A 16,823-nucleotide genomic window follows, 5' to 3' on the forward strand; every position below is an offset into this window, starting at 1 on the left:
CTCTCTCCAAATGTAACAACGTCATGCACTCAGACACGTCTCTCTCTCTCCAAATGTAACAACGTCATGCACTCAGACACGTCTCTCTCTCTCCAAATGTAACAACGTCAGGCACGTCTCTCTCCAAATGTTAATAGTATGCAAACATTTCATCATCAAGGTATTTCCTCTCCTCTCAGTTAGGGGCAGTGTACCATGCTCCCTCTCTCCCAATCACTGTTCTCTACTCCAGACAGTATAAGGTTATGGCTGACATTTAGTCTCCCGTAAGCAGCCTTCACAGGGAGCAACACAGAGGTGATCTCCCCTAATCGGGGAGCGTCTCTCCTGCAGCGTAGATCACCAGAAAGGAATCAGCATAACTAACACACAAGTTACGGTCTGGGGCCGGTCATCACAACAATAAATCAGTTTAAAAAGTGCATGTTTATAATATGATGTAAGCTTCATCATATGCTCACATGTAGCAGTGAGGCTGATCACACACACACAGCACCAGTGGCGGTCAGTGAGGCTGATCACACACACACACACAGCACCAGTAGCGGTCAGTGAGGCTGATCACACACACACACACACACACGTGGCGGTCAGTGAGGCTGATCACACACACACAGCACCAGTAGCGGTCAGTGAGGCTGATCACACACACACACACACACACGTGGCGGTCAGTGAGGCTGATCACACACACACGTGGCGGTCAGTGAGGCTGATCACACACACACACACACAGCACCAGTAGCGGTCAGTGAGGCTGATCACACACACAGCACCAGTAGCGGTCAGTGAGGCTGATCACACACACACAGCACCAGTAGCGGTCAGTGAGGCTGATCACACACACACAGCACCAGTAGCGGTCAGTGAGGCTGATCACACACACAGCACCAGTAGCGGTCAGTGAGGCTGATCACACACACAGCACCAGTGGCGGTCAGTGAGGCTGATCACACACACACACACAGCACCAGTAGCGGTCAGTGAGGCTGATCACACACACACACAGCACCAGTAGCGGTCAGTGAGGCTGATCACACACACACACACACACACGTGGCGGTCAGTGAGGCTGATCACACACACACAGCACCAGTAGCGGTCAGTGAGGCTGATCACACACACACACACACACAGCACCAGTAGCGGTCAGTGAGGCTGATCACACACACACACGTGGCGGTCAGTGAGGCTGATCACACACACACGTGGCGGTCAGTGAGGCTGATCACACACACACACACAGCACCAGTAGCGGTCAGTGAGGCTGATCACACACACAGCACCAGTAGCGGTCAGTGAGGCTGATCACACACACACAGCACCAGTAGCGGTCAGTGAGGCTGATCACACACACACAGCACCAGTAGCGGTCAGTGAGGCTGATCACACACACAGCACCAGTAGCGGTCAGTGAGGCTGATCACACACACAGCACCAGTAGCGGTCAGTGAGGCTGATCACACACACAGCACCAGTAGCGGTCAGTGAGGCTGATCACACACACAGCACCAGTAGCGGTCAGTGAGGCTGATCACATACACAGCACCAGTAGCGGTCAGTGAGGCTGATCACACACACAGCACCAGTAGCGGTCAGTGAGGCTGATCACACACACACACACAGCACCAGTGGTGGTCAGTGAGGCTGATCACACACACACACACACAGCACCAGTGGTGGTCAGTGAGGCTGATCACACACACACACACAGCACAAGTAGCGGTCAGTGAGGCTGATCACACACACAGCACAAGTAGCGGTCAGTGAGGGTGATCACACACACACACACAGCACCAGTGGTGGTCAGTGAGGCTGATCACACACACACACAGCACAAGTAGCGGTCAGTGAGGCTGATCTCACACACACAGCACCAGTGGTGGTCAGTGAGGCTGATCACACACACACACAGCACAAGTAGCGGTCAGTGAGGCTGATCACACACACACACACAGCACCAGTGGTGGTCAGTGAGGCTGATCACACACACACACAGCACAAGTAGCGGTCAGTGAGGCTGATCACACACACAGCACCAGTGGCGGTCAGTGAGGCTGATCACACACACAGCACAAGTAGCGGTCAGTGAGGCTGATCACACACACACACACACAGCACCAGTGGCGGTCAGTGACGTTTAAGATGAAGAGTTTTTTCTCCCCTTCATGAGCATTGTCTTATTTCTATTACAGCATATTGGATGACTGTCATTCATATTCCATTCACCCAGTTCAGTGTCACATTCGATAGGTTTAGGCTACTACACGATACTCAAATTTTCATGAGGTTGCTACAACCTAGCCTATGAATGGAAGTTTACAACTTAGGTGCACACAGGTGGAGAGACAAATTTGAGGTGACAGACATAGACATTCCATACCGTCTTGCACACTCTTGCCTGCATCTAGCTGATATAGGGTGTAATCTTTAGTCCAACATTTGCAAACGAGAGTTTCTATTGGACAAATTCAGGTATGTTTATCCTCGTTTGTTTACTTTTCTTAAACGGAAGCAGAAGGGGCGGAATGAATACACCCCTGATCATACGTAAACACAGTTCACGTTGTATTCCTTCTCTTCCCTTTGTTTGTGGACTTCAAGGCACAACACATCAGCTGTATGTGATCAGCCGAAAAGACCTTTCCAAGCCAAACCATACCTGCTACACACAGCCTACATCGTTGTCACCATATCACCTAAAGAAACATCATAGTCAACATAGCTAATAGAACTAACGCATTACTATAAACTGGGTGGTTTGAGCCCTGAATTCTGATTGGCTGAAAGCCATTGTATATCAGACGGTATACCACAGGTATGACAAAACATTCCGTTTTACTGCTCTAGTTACGTTGGTAACCAGTTTATAACAGCAATAAGGCACCTTTGAGGTTTGTGGTATATGGTCAATAGGATACAGCCTGTATCCTGTTGCGCATAATATCAGCCCTTGGACATTCATTTCACCTCCTCGGGCCTATTGGGTTCTCAATCCCAATTTGCTGCTTGACTTTGCCATTATGCACATAGCAACAAAGGGAAAGGTGTAAATTCTACAGGACATTCAACATATAGTATAGGGTGCTGTCCTGTAGAGATGGAACAATAGGTTTAAAAATTAATGTGTCGTTACCTATGCAAATACACGCTCAACTAATCCATTCTAAACCTAATGTGACCTAACAGTCCAATGGTGTAATGCTGCTCTTAAAATAACAACCTACGGAGACTAAAGCCTGTGCACATATGTACGTCTCTAGGTAAAACCAATTAAAAGGCCACGTGATAAAGTATGTTGGTGTATCTCTCTGTAAAGACTACCTGACCTATGGCATAGTCTACGGTCGTTACAATGAGGCTATGCACCAAATCAAGATTATTAGTCTACCAATTTAGAAGGCATGGTTTTATCTATGCTAGGAAAAATCATCAATTTAATCCCAAACATAGATGTGCTAAATAAAGGGGTCTTCAACCATGTCTTGCTCAGGGACACCTCCCTGGTAAACCGGCGCCCAACAACGTACATTAGAAAATAGTTCACATCAAGGCTTGACTTTTTTCCCCCACTTGTCCTTTGGACAAGTAGGTCAGATTTTTTGACAAACGCTCAACTCACGCGTGTAAAAAACAAACAAAACACGATTTTTACATCATTGTTGGCTGATGCAAGGAACCACTTTACAAAATAAAAGCCTGTCTCAAAATACAACACTGCCCCTTTAAGGCTCTCCTGGAGGACGGTTGGCCACCCTTCCTACCCTATAAAATATTGCAACATTACAATTACAACCAAATACTTGGTCTTTATAAAGTAGTTTCCTCCAGGGCTGAAAATGAGTGTTGTCCCGTTGTCTCTTCATCCCTGGGAAAAACATTTTTTATTATGTCTTACCTTCAAATGTTGATAAAGTTGTATTTCTTCATTTATACGCTCAACAATGCATGTCAATGCAAATGTTCCATAATGCAATAAAGTGGGAAAAGACTGTTCTCAAAGTGCATCGCACTTTTGTGACAAATATGAAAATATCCATTAGAAATTAAGAAAAAGATGCATCGACTAGCATGGGTTACAGATTATGACTGATTACACCTTTGGCTGCTGGACAATGAAATAATGAGAAAAATGCTGGTTTCAATGACATTAAGTGTTTCTAAAATAATTCCCTCAACATTTATGGTTGTATTTCAGCTACTTTGAAACAAGGTACGACATGCTTCATAAAATGACAAAATGTTCAGGTTTTAAACAATTAAGTTCATGGTTAAATGGTTTGTAAATCTTGAGCACCTCCGCTCAGATTCAAGGTGGGTGATGTGTGGCGCGCAACAGGCACTGTCCTTCACTCTCAAGTCTTGTGATCATTTGACCTAAACAAGCCATGCCTCGAGTATGTCCACAGAATCAAGCCTTAGGAAATGAATTACCCTTCATTATAATTTGTCAAACATGACTGGCACTTAGCCTATATTTATGTAATTAAGTCTCCTTAAAGTTTGGCTACATTTTCTGGCTCCTCCCTCATGTCAGCATGGGTTTGGACATGGAGGCTGTATCCAATATGCATATAACCCACACTTTGACATGTAGTCTTTTTAAATTGTATTTATTTTTCATGAAATGTATTTGAATAATATTCCAGTGTTGGCCTCTGATCCGATTCTGATCGGAGTAATTGTTTGATATTGTGATGTCTTGATGAACAATCAGGCCTTAATGTCCATGAACTCTTATTAACTCCACTAGGCACAGCCAGAAGAGGACTGGCCAACCCTCAGAGCCTGGTTCCTCTCTAAGTTTCTTCCTAGGGAGTTTTTCCCTAGCCACACGCTCCTACATCTGCTTAGCTTGATGTTTAGGCTGGGTTTCTGTATAGCACTTTGTGGCATCTGCTGATGTAAAAAGAGATTTATAAATAAATGCAATTTGATTTGAAATGTATATTCTTGTCCAACATGTTTTTTGTTGTAGTTTTTTTAATTGTCCCAGACAAGCATTAATGTTGAGCCCTGCACACGCCTCATCTTATCAGGAGAATGATGGCAAGAAGTAATCAACATTTAAAAATGAATCGATTTGGTAGATAGTTTCATGATTTTGACCTTCCCACATTATAAATCGGAAGAGGAAGTGTAAACTCAAACATAGCCTATTAGCTAGAAAACGCCAAACACATTTTCACTAAGAACAGAGCAGTTTAACAAAGGTCAGCCATGTGTTGTCAAAAAGCCATGGGTTGTCAAAAAGCCATGGGTTGTCAAAAAGCCATGGGTTGTCAAAAAGCCATGGGTTGTCAAAAAGCCATGGGTTGTCAAAAAGCCATGGGTTGTCAAAAAGCCATGGGTTGTCAAAAAGCCATGGGTTGTCAAAAAGCCATGGGTTGTCAAAAAGCCATGGGTTGTCAAAAAGCCATGGGTTGTCAAAAAGCCATGGGTTGTCAAAAAGCCATGGGTTGTCAAAAAGCCATGTGTTGTCAAAAATGTTCAAGTTAAGAAAGCTTACCAGCAGCCAGAGGCACGTGCCAAACTGATAGCTAATTCACATTTGCTTTTTCAAAACCTCTGTCAGATACTCCAGTGAGTAACTTTTTTTTCTAAATATATTTTTGCAGATCCCTAGAGGACCCCCGGTTGAATCCCCCAGTGCTAAATGATACAGAGCAGCCCAACAACGTACAATGTAGGCTACCTGTAAAGAGATGAAAAGTGCCTCGTTCCCTTTCCTTTGAAATAGAATGGGTATAATCAGAATGATTGGTGGGTAGGGGGGGGAAATTCTGCCTTCCATTAAGAAAATGGTTTAGCAGGGATGTGTGCTGAAGGCTTTGTCTGTTCTTTCACAGAGAAATGGCTTCTTATGCTGACCTAGTTATAGTGGGAATTCATTAGAATTCTGCCAATTGCGCTTGGCAACATAACTATGGATGAAGTACTGATATAAGTAGTCTATTAAAGGCATGAAGATAAACCGTATAGCCGTTGCGTTTTCAACTATGTTGTCAACTATAATCTACTGTCAAATGGAAGACATTTTCACTAATGTAAATATGTAGAGCTTGTGCACTGTTAGTCTAAGCTCATCCCTCTGTAATAACACAGGCCGGGGCCACACCAATGGCTTCTGGAGAAAATAAACAATGTCATTAAGAAGAAGGAGCTACGTTAGCCGACCTCTCAGAATAGGCTCACAGAAGCACATCCACTAAATGTTTCTAACCGCCAGCCATGACTTTGTTTGAAGACGCCACAACAGTGTTTCCCCTACTATTATTCAGGCGGGGTGGGGTTCTCCACCTAGCCCTGAAGCCCCTAGCCATAATACACTCCTCTTCAAAAAGGGAATCCTAAAGAGTGAAGACTAGCCATGGCTTCAGCTGAAAGCTACATGGTGGTACTACGAGACTGTTGCTTTGAGGAAACCTTTCGACCCCGTCTGTAACAAGGAAAGCCTAAATAAGCCCTGCACTATAACCCAGAACCCTCAAAATGACCACAGAGATATAGAACTAGGCTACCTGCCTCCACCACCACGGCTCTGGGTTGGGGCAGTGCAGTGAAGTGTGATTTGAACTAGCCTAACTGAGTGCCACATCTAGCGTAATTCACAGCAATGTTACCCCGCTAACAGCAGTAAAAGAAGTCTGTTCAGTTCCCATCTGAAATTGGTATGACCCCCTCCAATCGACTTCTCCGCCATAGAATCTGTATTGGACTTCCATGTTTCACTGGCATTCGTGGTTCTTGTTAGGCTACTCCAAACCATTTGGAATGCAAAACATTGCCAAAAGAAGACAGAGGATGAATGTACAGTGAAGACACACGTTTGCATACGGAGTCTGGTGGACACAGAGACAGAATAGTTTCTGTTCTATTGGACAAACACTCTCCTCTCCATTACTTTAGTGTTCACATGAAAACACACAAGGAACAAGATGTCAATTTCAGTTTGAGCAGGGCGGTGGTGCTACTCTCGTCCCTCCACCAAAAACCTTGTGTTGTCTTGACTTTAGGTAATAATAGGGGATGTTATGATGTCTGCTCCCCAGGCATCCATACTGTAGCATAGCAGCAGGGGAACAACAGGGATGGAAGGCTGACCATAGGGGTTGACTTGGCCTGGAACAATGGACAGCAAGAATTACCTTTATTTAGGTTTCTCTTTCACCCCCTCTTTCCTTTTCACTGCATTAAAGATGCATTACGCAGAAATCCTTCCGCCATTTTATGGTTGCTAAAATTAGAATAGGTCACCTAATTTCAGTGTGTGTGACAAAACAAGCAAGTACAGTGTAGAGAATCATTGTACCATCTAAACTGCTGTGAAATATATTTTCCATCAGCTGAAAATACATTTTTGGTTGTGTACAGAACGTAAAATACACAAAAACTAAACTTAACAGGAAGCATAGAAAAAGTGTACATAAAACCAGACCTACCGCTTCTTAGACTTCATTTGAATGAGAAAGAAATATTAGTTATAGATCTGTCCATGTGAATTTGGACAGGTCGCCCAAAAGGCTATATATTGAAGCTTTAAGTAGACAATGGAGATCTGGGTCGTCTTCAGTAAGCATGTGACGAAACAGGGGTAAATGTTTGTTTAAAAACAGAAGAGGTAACCTACCACCAAAGCATTACATAATAAAAGCTGCACATGTTATGTTCAAAATATTGTATCCCGTTTCGTGCTGAACTCAAGCTTGGCCAAATGCACTGTACAAGAACAGCAGTGTGGGAAAAAAACACATTTGACACACTTCCCAAGTAGAGGTACAAATTGTTGCAATTCCTTGGCCAGTATGTTTAACTCCTTCTGTAAGTAGGTGAGTGTGACTGAGAAATTGGGCCTGGTTATTTCCACAGAACACACACACAGTTTAGGGAATTCTAATAGTAACCTGAGGTGTAATCATTAGTCCAAACAAGTAAAACAAGTATATTTTGGACAAATGCAGGCCCCTGCCAGTCTCCTTCCATTTGCTAATGTTAAAGAAACGTTTTGCAATAGAATCCACATAATGAATACACCCCAGATTAGTAGGTAATTACAGGTAAGGTTGATGCAATGCAAAACAACTAATCCCACTTCTTGGAGCAAGAACACACTGATCCATAGGTGTTGCAAGTCAGCTTCAGACAAGTGGAGTAGAATGCACATAATGTTGACAAACAATGCAGGAAATAAGAATTCAGTAGAGCCAAAAAGTGCTGCCTGACTAGCTTTGTTTCCAAGGAGCAAATTCCACCCTATCAGAGAGTCGACCCTTACTTCCTCATTGTAGCAATGCGCGCTACCGAAAGCTGATTTGGAAGAAAGCTCGTTGACCCCGGAGCATCGCCCTCCCCCAACCAAAATACAGTAAAATAACGCGGGAGCGCGCATTTCAATGAAACGGAATCTGCGCTCATTGGTCGAGGCATCATTCCTGCTCGGTTTGACACTCCCTCTACAACTAACAGTGCCCTTTAAACAAATTATAAACTACAGATAAAACCACAAATACACAGATAACAGATAGATACAAATGCATTAATAAATAGTAAACGTATAATACAGAGAGCCATGTAATTACATTCCGATGTAAACAATATTACATTGCGCTCAACAGTGACTGTCGAGAGGAAATAGAACAGTTGAAGACAACAGAAAGTCGCTCTGTGTTGCCCCTGATGGTCACAGCCCGAATTTGAGCAACGTAGATAGCGAAGAAATTAACAATTACAGAAATTGGTACCTGAAAACCCGCCTGTCGCTTCGGCGTGCATTTCTGAACATCCTTACCTACACAATGAATGAGTTTGTGCCGCCACGAATCAAGATCCTGCCGAAAGCCTCGCCTCTCGATCGAACATTGCTGCCTCTTACACACACTCGCCATTTTCTACCGAGCCCTCTCGGGAACGCGCGCGTTGGCAGAGAGGAAGCGCTAACATTAAGATGAGCGCGCACGCAATGAAGAATAGGCGCTCTACCGAGTGCGCACTAAACTGCTGTCAAAGCTCAGTTGCGCTGTCACACCCTACAAGTTCACATCTATTAAAAAATATATATTTAACCTTTATTTAACTAGGCAAGTCAGTTAAAAATTCCTATTTACAATGACGGCCACCCTGGCCAAACCCGGACACTGGTCCAATTGTTCGCCGGCCTATGGGACTCCCAATCATAGCTAATTCTTTATTCAAAAATATTGTGCCTACACATATTTGAGCTAGTTATTGAAATAGGACGTTTAAAATGCAGCATTAATTCACTGCCCCATTGAACCATGTCTGCCAGAGTGCTCTAGCACAGCGGTTCCCAAACTGTTTCACTCTGAGCCCCCGTATTGGGGAACATTCCGCTCAACCACCCTCCCACCCTGCGTGCGCGCCACATCTATATCTATGGGGAAAAGCATTGTTCATGACACAAACTGTTCACACCGCTCTTGTTGGCGGAGAGACATTTTGGCAGTTTTGAAGCAAATTTTCTTGCAATTCTATGTCCATGTCTAATGTGTATTCATGTGATATTTCAGTAACACAAACACTACAACAAAATCTATGGGCTAAAAAAACCTAACAAAAAAATGTTACCTGACATTTCTGACAAGTTATAAATAGCTCTCTAAGGTTTGCAATGACTAAGGAGAACTGATGATGCACCACCCAATTTCTACATTGCACCTTGTGCATTCTACTATTACAACTTTTAAGAGTAAACTGAAAGCTGGACTGAGTTCTTTAAAAATATACACTACCGTTCAAAAGTTTGGGGTCACTTAGAAATGTCCTTGTTTTTGAAAGAAAGCAAAAAATGTGTCCGTTAAAATAACATCAAATTGATCAGAAATACAGTGTAGACATTGTTAATGTTGTAAATTACTTTTGTAGCTGGAAATGGCAGATTTTTTATGGAATATCTACAGAGGCCCATTATCACCAATCATCACTCCTGTGTTCCAATGGCTCGTTGTGTTAGCTAATCCAAGTTAATCATTTTAAAAGGCTAATTGATCATTAGAAAACCCTTTTGCAATTATGTTAGCACAGCTGAAAACTATAGTTCTGATAAAGAAGCAATAAAACAGGCCTTCTTTAGGCTAGTTGAGTATCTGCAACGTCAGTATTTGTGGGTTTGATTACAGGCTCAAAATGGTCTGAAACAAAGAACTTTCTTCTGAAACTCATCAGTCTATTCTTGTTCTGAGAAATGAAGGCTATTCCATGCGAGAAATTGCCAAGAAACTGAAGATCTCGTACAACGCTGTGTACTACTCCCTTCACAGAACAGCGCAAACTGGCTCTAACCAGAATAGAAAGAGAAGCGGGAGGCCGCGGTGCACAACTGAGCAAGAGGACAAGTACATTATAGTGTCTAGTTTGCGAAACAGATGCCACACAAGTCCTCAACTGGCAGCTTCATTAAATAGTACCCGCAAAACACCAGTCTCAACTTCAACAGTGAAGAGGCGACTCCGGTAGCCCGAGCCATGAAAAACAGCCCCAGACCATAATTTCTCATCCACCTAACTTTACAGTTGGCACTATGCATTGGGGCATTCACCAAACCCAAATTAGTTCATCAGACTTCCAGATGGTGAAGCGTGATTCATCGCTCCAGAGAACTTGTTTCCACTCCTCCAGAATTCAAAAGCGGCGAACTTTACATCACACCACACCACTCCACCTGACGCTTGGAATTGTTCATCGTGATCTTAGGCTTGTGGGCGGCTGCTCGGCCATGGAAACCCATTTCATGAAGCTCCAGAATAACTGTTCTTGTGCTGACATTGCTTCCAGAGGCATTTTGGAACTCGATAGTGAGTGTTGCAATGGATTGCAGACTACTTTTATGCGCTACACGCTTCAGCACTCAGTTGTTCCGATTTTATACACCTGTCAGCAACTTGTGTGGCTGAAATAGCCGAATGCACTAATTTGAAGTGGTGTCCACATACTTTTGAATATATGTATATAGTGCATTCGGAAAGTATTCAGACCCCTTGACTTTTCCCACATTTTGTTAGGTTTCAGAATTCTTCTAAAACTGATTAAATTGTTTAATACTCCATAATGACAAAGCAGAAACAGATTTTTTTTTTAATTACTAATTTAAAAAAAATACGAAAGTAATAACACATTTACATACTGTAAGTATTACTCAGTACTTTGTTTTTTCACCTTAGGCAGCGATTATAGCCTTGAGTCTTCTTGGGTATGACGCTATAAGCTTGGCACACCTCCATTTGGGGATTTTCTCCCATTCTTCTCTGCAGATTCTCTCAAGCTCTGTCAGGTTGGTTGGGGAGCGTTGCTGCACAGCTATTTTCAGTCCTCTTCAGAGATTTTCAAATGGGTTCAAGTCCGGGCTATGGCTGGGACAATCAAGGACATTCCCGAAGACTTGTCCCGAAGCCACTCATGCATTGTCTTGGCTGTGTGCTTAGGGGCATTGTCCTGTTCGCCCCACACTGAAGTCCTGAGTGCTCCGGAGCAGGTTTTCATCAAGGATCTCTCTGTATTTTGCTCTGTTTATCTTTGCCTCAATCCTGACTAGTCTCCCAGTCTCTGCCGCTGAAAAACATCACCAAGGCATGATGCTGCCACCACCATGCTTCACTGTAGGGATGGTGCCTGGTCTCCTCCAGACGTGACGTTTGGTATTCAGGACAAAGAGTTTAATCTTGGTTTCATCAGATCAGAGAATCTTGTTTCTCATGGCCTGAGAGTTTTTAGTTGCCTTTTGTCAAACTTCAAGCAGTCATCTGCCTTTGACTGAGGAGTGGCTTCCATCTGGACGCTCTACCATAAAGGCCTGATTAGTGGCGTGCTGCAAAGATGGTTGTCCTTCTGGAAGGTTCTCCAATCTCCTCAGAGGAACTCTAGAGCTCTGTCAGAGTGACCATTGTGTTCTTGGTCACCTCCCTTACCAAGGCCCATCTCCACCGATTGCTCAGTTTTGCCGGGCGGCCAGCTCTAGGAAGATTCTTGGTGGTTCCAAACTTCTTCCATTTAAGAATGATGGAAGCCACTGTGTTCTTGGGGAACTTTAATGCTGCAGAAATGTTTTTGTACCCTTCCCCAGATCTGTGCCTCGACACAATCCTGTCTCTACGGACAATTCCTTTGACCGCATGGCTTGGTTTTTGCTCTGGCATGAACTGTCAACCGTGTGACCTTAAATAGACAGGTGGGTGCCTTTCCAAATCATGTCCAATCAATTGAATTTACCACAGGTGGATTCCAATCAAGTTGTAGAAACATCTGAAGGATGATCAGGGGAAACAGGATGCACTTGAGCCCAATTTCGAGTCTCATAGCCAAGGGTCTGAATACTTATGGAAATAAGGTATTTCATTTTTTTATTTTGAAACATTTACAAAAAAAATCTAAAAACAGTTTTCACTTAGTCATTATGTGTATGGTATTATGTGTAGATTGCTGAGGATTTGTTTTTATTTAATCAATTTTAGAATAAGGCTGTAAGGAAATAAAATGTGGAAAAAGTCAAGGGGTCTGAATACATTCCGAAGGCACTGAGTATATGTGTATACATACACTACCGGTCAAAGTTTTAGAACACCTACTCATTCAAGGCTTTTTCTTTATTTGTTCTATTTTCTACATTGTTGAATAGCAGTGAAGACATCAAAACTATGAAATAACACATATGGAATCATGTAGTAACCAAAAAAGTGTTAAACAAATCTAAATATATTTTCTATTTGAGTTTCTTCAAATAGCCACCCTTTGCCTTGATGACAGCTTTGCACACTCTTGGCATTCTCTCAACCAGCTTCACCTGGAATTATTTTCCAACAGCCTTGAAAGAGTTCCCACATATGCTGAGCACTTCTTGGCTGCTTTTCTATCACTCTGTGGTCCGACTCATCCCAAACCATCTCATTTGGGTTGAGGTCGGGGGATTGTGGAGGCCAGTCATCTGATGCAGCACGCCAGCATTCTCCTTCTTGGTCAAATAGCCCTTACACAGCCTGGAAATGTGTTGGGTTATTGTCCTGTTGAAAAACAAATGATAGTCCCACTAAGCCCAAACCAGATGGAATGGCGTATTGCTGCAGAATGCTGTGGTACTGTAGCCATGGTGGTTAAGTGTGCCTTGAATTCTAAAGAAATCACAGACAGTGTCACCAGCAAAGCACCCCCACACCATCCCACCTCCTCCTCCATGGTTTACGGTGGGAAAAACACATGCAGGGATCATCCGTTCACCCACACCACCTCTCACAATGACACAGCGGTTGGAACCAAAACTCTCCAACTTGGACTCCAGACCAAAGGACACATTTACATCGGTCTATTTTCCATTGCTCGTGTTTCTTGGCCCAAGCACGTCTCTTCTTATTATTGCTGTCCTTTAGTAGTGGTTTCTTTGCAGCAATTCGACCATGAAGGCCTGATTCGCCCAGTCTCCTCTGAACAGTTGCTGTTGAGATGTGTCTGTTACTTGAACTCTGTGAAGCATTTATTTGGGCTGCAATGTCTGAGGCTGGTAACTCTAATGAACCAATCCTCTACAGCAGAGGTAACTCTGGGTCTTCCTTTCCCGTGGAGGTCCTCATGAGACCCAGTTTCATCCTAGCACTAGATGTGTTTTGCGACTGCACTTGAAGAAACTTTCAAAGTTCTTGAAATGTTCCATATTGACTGACCTTCGTGTCTTAAAGTAATGATTGACTGTTGTTTCTCTTTGCTTATTTGAGCTGTTCGTGCCAAAATATGGACTTGGTACTTTACCAAATAGGGCTATCTTCTGTTTACCACCCCTATCTTGTCACAACACAACTGATTGGCTCAAACGCATTAAGAAGGAAAGAAATTCCACAAATTAACTTGTAAAATCAAAACAAATCAAATTGTATGAGTCACATGTGCCAAATACATCAGGTGTAGACTTTACAGTGAAATGCTTACTTACGAGCCCCTAACCAACAATGCAGTTTAAAAAATACGGATACGAATAAGAAATAAAAGTAACAAGTAATTAAAGAGCAGCAGTAAAACAACAATAGCGAGACTATATACAGGGGGATACTGGTACAGAGTCAATGTGCGGGGGCACCGGTTAGTTGATGTAAAATGTACATGTAGGTAGAGTTATTGAAGTGACTATGCACAGATGATAACAACAGAGAGTAGCAGCGGTGTAAAAGAGGGGGAGGGTGGGGTGGGGGGTGGCAATGCAAATAGTCTGGGTAGCCATTTGATTAGATGTTCAGGAGTCTTATGGCTTGGGGGTAGAAGCTGTTTAGCCTCTTTGACCTAGATTTGGTGCTCCGGTACCACTTGCCATGCGATAGCAGAAAGAGCAGTCTATGACTAGGGTGGCTGAAGTCTTTGAAAATATTTAGGGCCTTCCTCTGACACGGCCTGGTATATGTACTGGGCCGTTCACACTACCCTCTGTAGTGCCTTGCAGTCGGTGGCCGGGCAGTTGCCATACCAGGCAGTGATGCAACCAATCAGGATGCTCTCGATGGTGCAGCTGTAGAACCTTTTGAGGATCTGAGGACCCATGCCATATCTTTTCAGTCTCCTGATGGGGAATAGGTTTTGTCGTGCCCTTTTCACAACTGTCTTGGTGTGCTTGGACCGTCTTAGTTTGTTGGTGATGTGGACACCAAGGAACTTGAAGCTCTCAAACTGCTCCACTGCAGCCCCATCGATGAGAATAGGGGCGTGCTCGGTACTGTTTTTCCTGTTGTCCACAAATATCTCCAATGTCCAAAAGTACATTTGAATGAAACTAGTGGCAGTGTTTTTACAACTAATGCCGGTTTGCCTGAGGCTGATGCCGTGCAGGTGTTTGTACACATGCATATACACACACTCTCATTCAAATAAAAACATACAAGAACACACACGTACATGTAATAGTGCCAGACATGCACACTAACATATAAAGTAGGTATTACTGTTATGATTTCAGTTGTTCTCGATGTCCTTTGTTCAAAATGTATAATTTTTTAATGTTTTTTTGCATTGTTGTTTGCTGTTTTCTTCTGTCTTTTCCTTTTTTCTCTTTAGTTCATTCTCTTGGTTGTTGGTGCATTGGGGGATTCTTGGGGATTTTTATTTTTTTTCTTCCGGGGGGGACTGTGGGAGGTGTCTCGAATGGTTGAGGGACAGCTATTGGGGAACTGAGGGGGGGATCTTGGAGGATTCGGGTTTCACAAGATTGTGATCACCAAAAAGGAAACTATGACATATATTTTATATCACTATCATGCACACGCACCCTCACACGTAAGGACGTCTCTATTGCGGAAAGACTGATACATGTTTGATAGTGTCTTGATGCTGTATTGTTTGTCCATTTTAATGTTACCCCTTCCTTGTGTTTTTTGTAATAAATAATTATTATTTAAAAAATGAAAAAACATCTCCAAAGTCTTGATCATGTTGAGGGGGAGGTTGTTGTCCTGGCACCACACGGCCAGGTCTCTGACCTCCTCCCTATGGGCTGTCTCGTCGTTGTCGGTGATCAGGCCTATCACTGTTGTGTCATCTGCAAACTTAACGATTGTGTTGGAGTCGTGCACGGCTGTGCAGTCATGAGTGAACAGGGAGTACAGCAGGGGACTCGACCCCTGTGTTGAGGATCAGCGTGACGGATGTGTTGTTACCTACTCTTACCACCTGGGGGAGGACTGTCAGGAATTCCAGGATCCAGTTGCAGAGGGTGGTGTTTAGTCCCAGGGTCCTTAGCTTATTGATGAGATTTGAGGGTACTATGGTGTTGAACGCTGAGCTGTAGTCAATGAATTTCATTCTCACATAGGTGTTCCTTTTGTCCAGATGGGAAAGGGCAGTGTGGAGTGCAATAGAGATTGCGTCATCTGTGGATCTGTTGGGGTGGTATGCAAATTGGTTTCTGTGATAATGGTGTTGATGTGAGCCAATACCAGCCTTTTTAAGCACTTCATGGCTACAGACGTGAGTGCTACGGGTCGGTAGTCATTTAAGCAGGTTACCTTTTAATGTTCTTGGGCACAGGCACTATGGTGGTCTGCTTAAAACATGTTGGCATTACAGACCAGGACAGGGAGAGGTTGAAAATGTCAGTGAAGACACTTGCCAGTTGGTCAGCGCATGCTCGCAGTACACGTCCTGGTTGACCGTCTGGCCCTGCGGGCCTTGTGAATGTTGACCTGTTTAAAGGTCTTACTCACATCGGCTGTGGAGAGCGTGATCACACAGTCTTCCGTAACAGCTGGTGCTCTCATGCATGTTTCAGTGTTATTTGCCTCGAAGCGAGCATAGAAGTAGTTTAGCTCATCTAGTAGGCTCGTGTCACTGGGCAGCTCACGGCTGTGCTTCCCTTTGTAGTCTGTAATGGTTTGCAAGCCCTGCCACATCCAACGAGCGTCAGAGCCGGTGTAGTACGAATGATCTTAGTCCTGTGTTGACGCTTTGCCTGTTTGATGGTTCGTCGGAGGTCATAGTGGGATTTCTTGTAGTCTTCCGGGTTAGAGTCCAGCTCCTTGAAAGCTCTAAACTAGCTCAGTGCAGATGATGCCTGTAATCCATGGCTTCTGGTTGGGGTATGTACGTACGGTCACTGTGGGGACGACGTCATCGATGCACTTATTGATGAAGCCAATGACTGATGGGGTGTACTCCTCAATGCCATCGGAGGAATCCTGTAACATATTCCAGTTTGTGCTTTCAAAAAGGTCCTATAGTTTAGCATCTGCTTCATCTGACCACTTTTTTATCGACCGAGTCACTGGTGCTTCCTGCCTTAATTTTTGCTTGTAAGCAGGAATCAGGAGGATAGAATTATGGTCAGATTTTCCAAATGGAGGGCG

The 16,823-nt window shown here is 43.7% G+C and overlaps 1 protein-coding gene across 2 annotated transcripts in view; it reads right to left on the minus strand.

Moving 5' to 3' along the window:
• LOC129828727 (nascent polypeptide-associated complex subunit alpha, muscle-specific form-like) overlaps positions 1–8,898 on the minus strand; it is a 68,614-nt gene extending 59,716 nt beyond the window's left edge. Inside the window, exon 1 of one of the 2 annotated variants that reach the window (XM_055889890.1) lies at positions 8,789–8,898. In XM_055889890.1, coding sequence (XP_055745865.1) covers positions 8,789–8,885 — 97 coding nt within the window. In that variant the 5' untranslated portion in view covers positions 8,886–8,898. The remainder of the gene's footprint in view (positions 1–8,788) is intronic. The other variant, XM_055889892.1, reaches the window with a different exon arrangement.
• Positions 8,899–16,823: the final 7,925 nt, after the last annotated feature.

This window comes from Salvelinus fontinalis, chromosome 30, assembly GCF_029448725.1.
Source record: "Salvelinus fontinalis isolate EN_2023a chromosome 30, ASM2944872v1, whole genome shotgun sequence".
NCBI lineage: Eukaryota > Metazoa > Chordata > Actinopteri > Salmoniformes > Salmonidae > Salvelinus > Salvelinus fontinalis.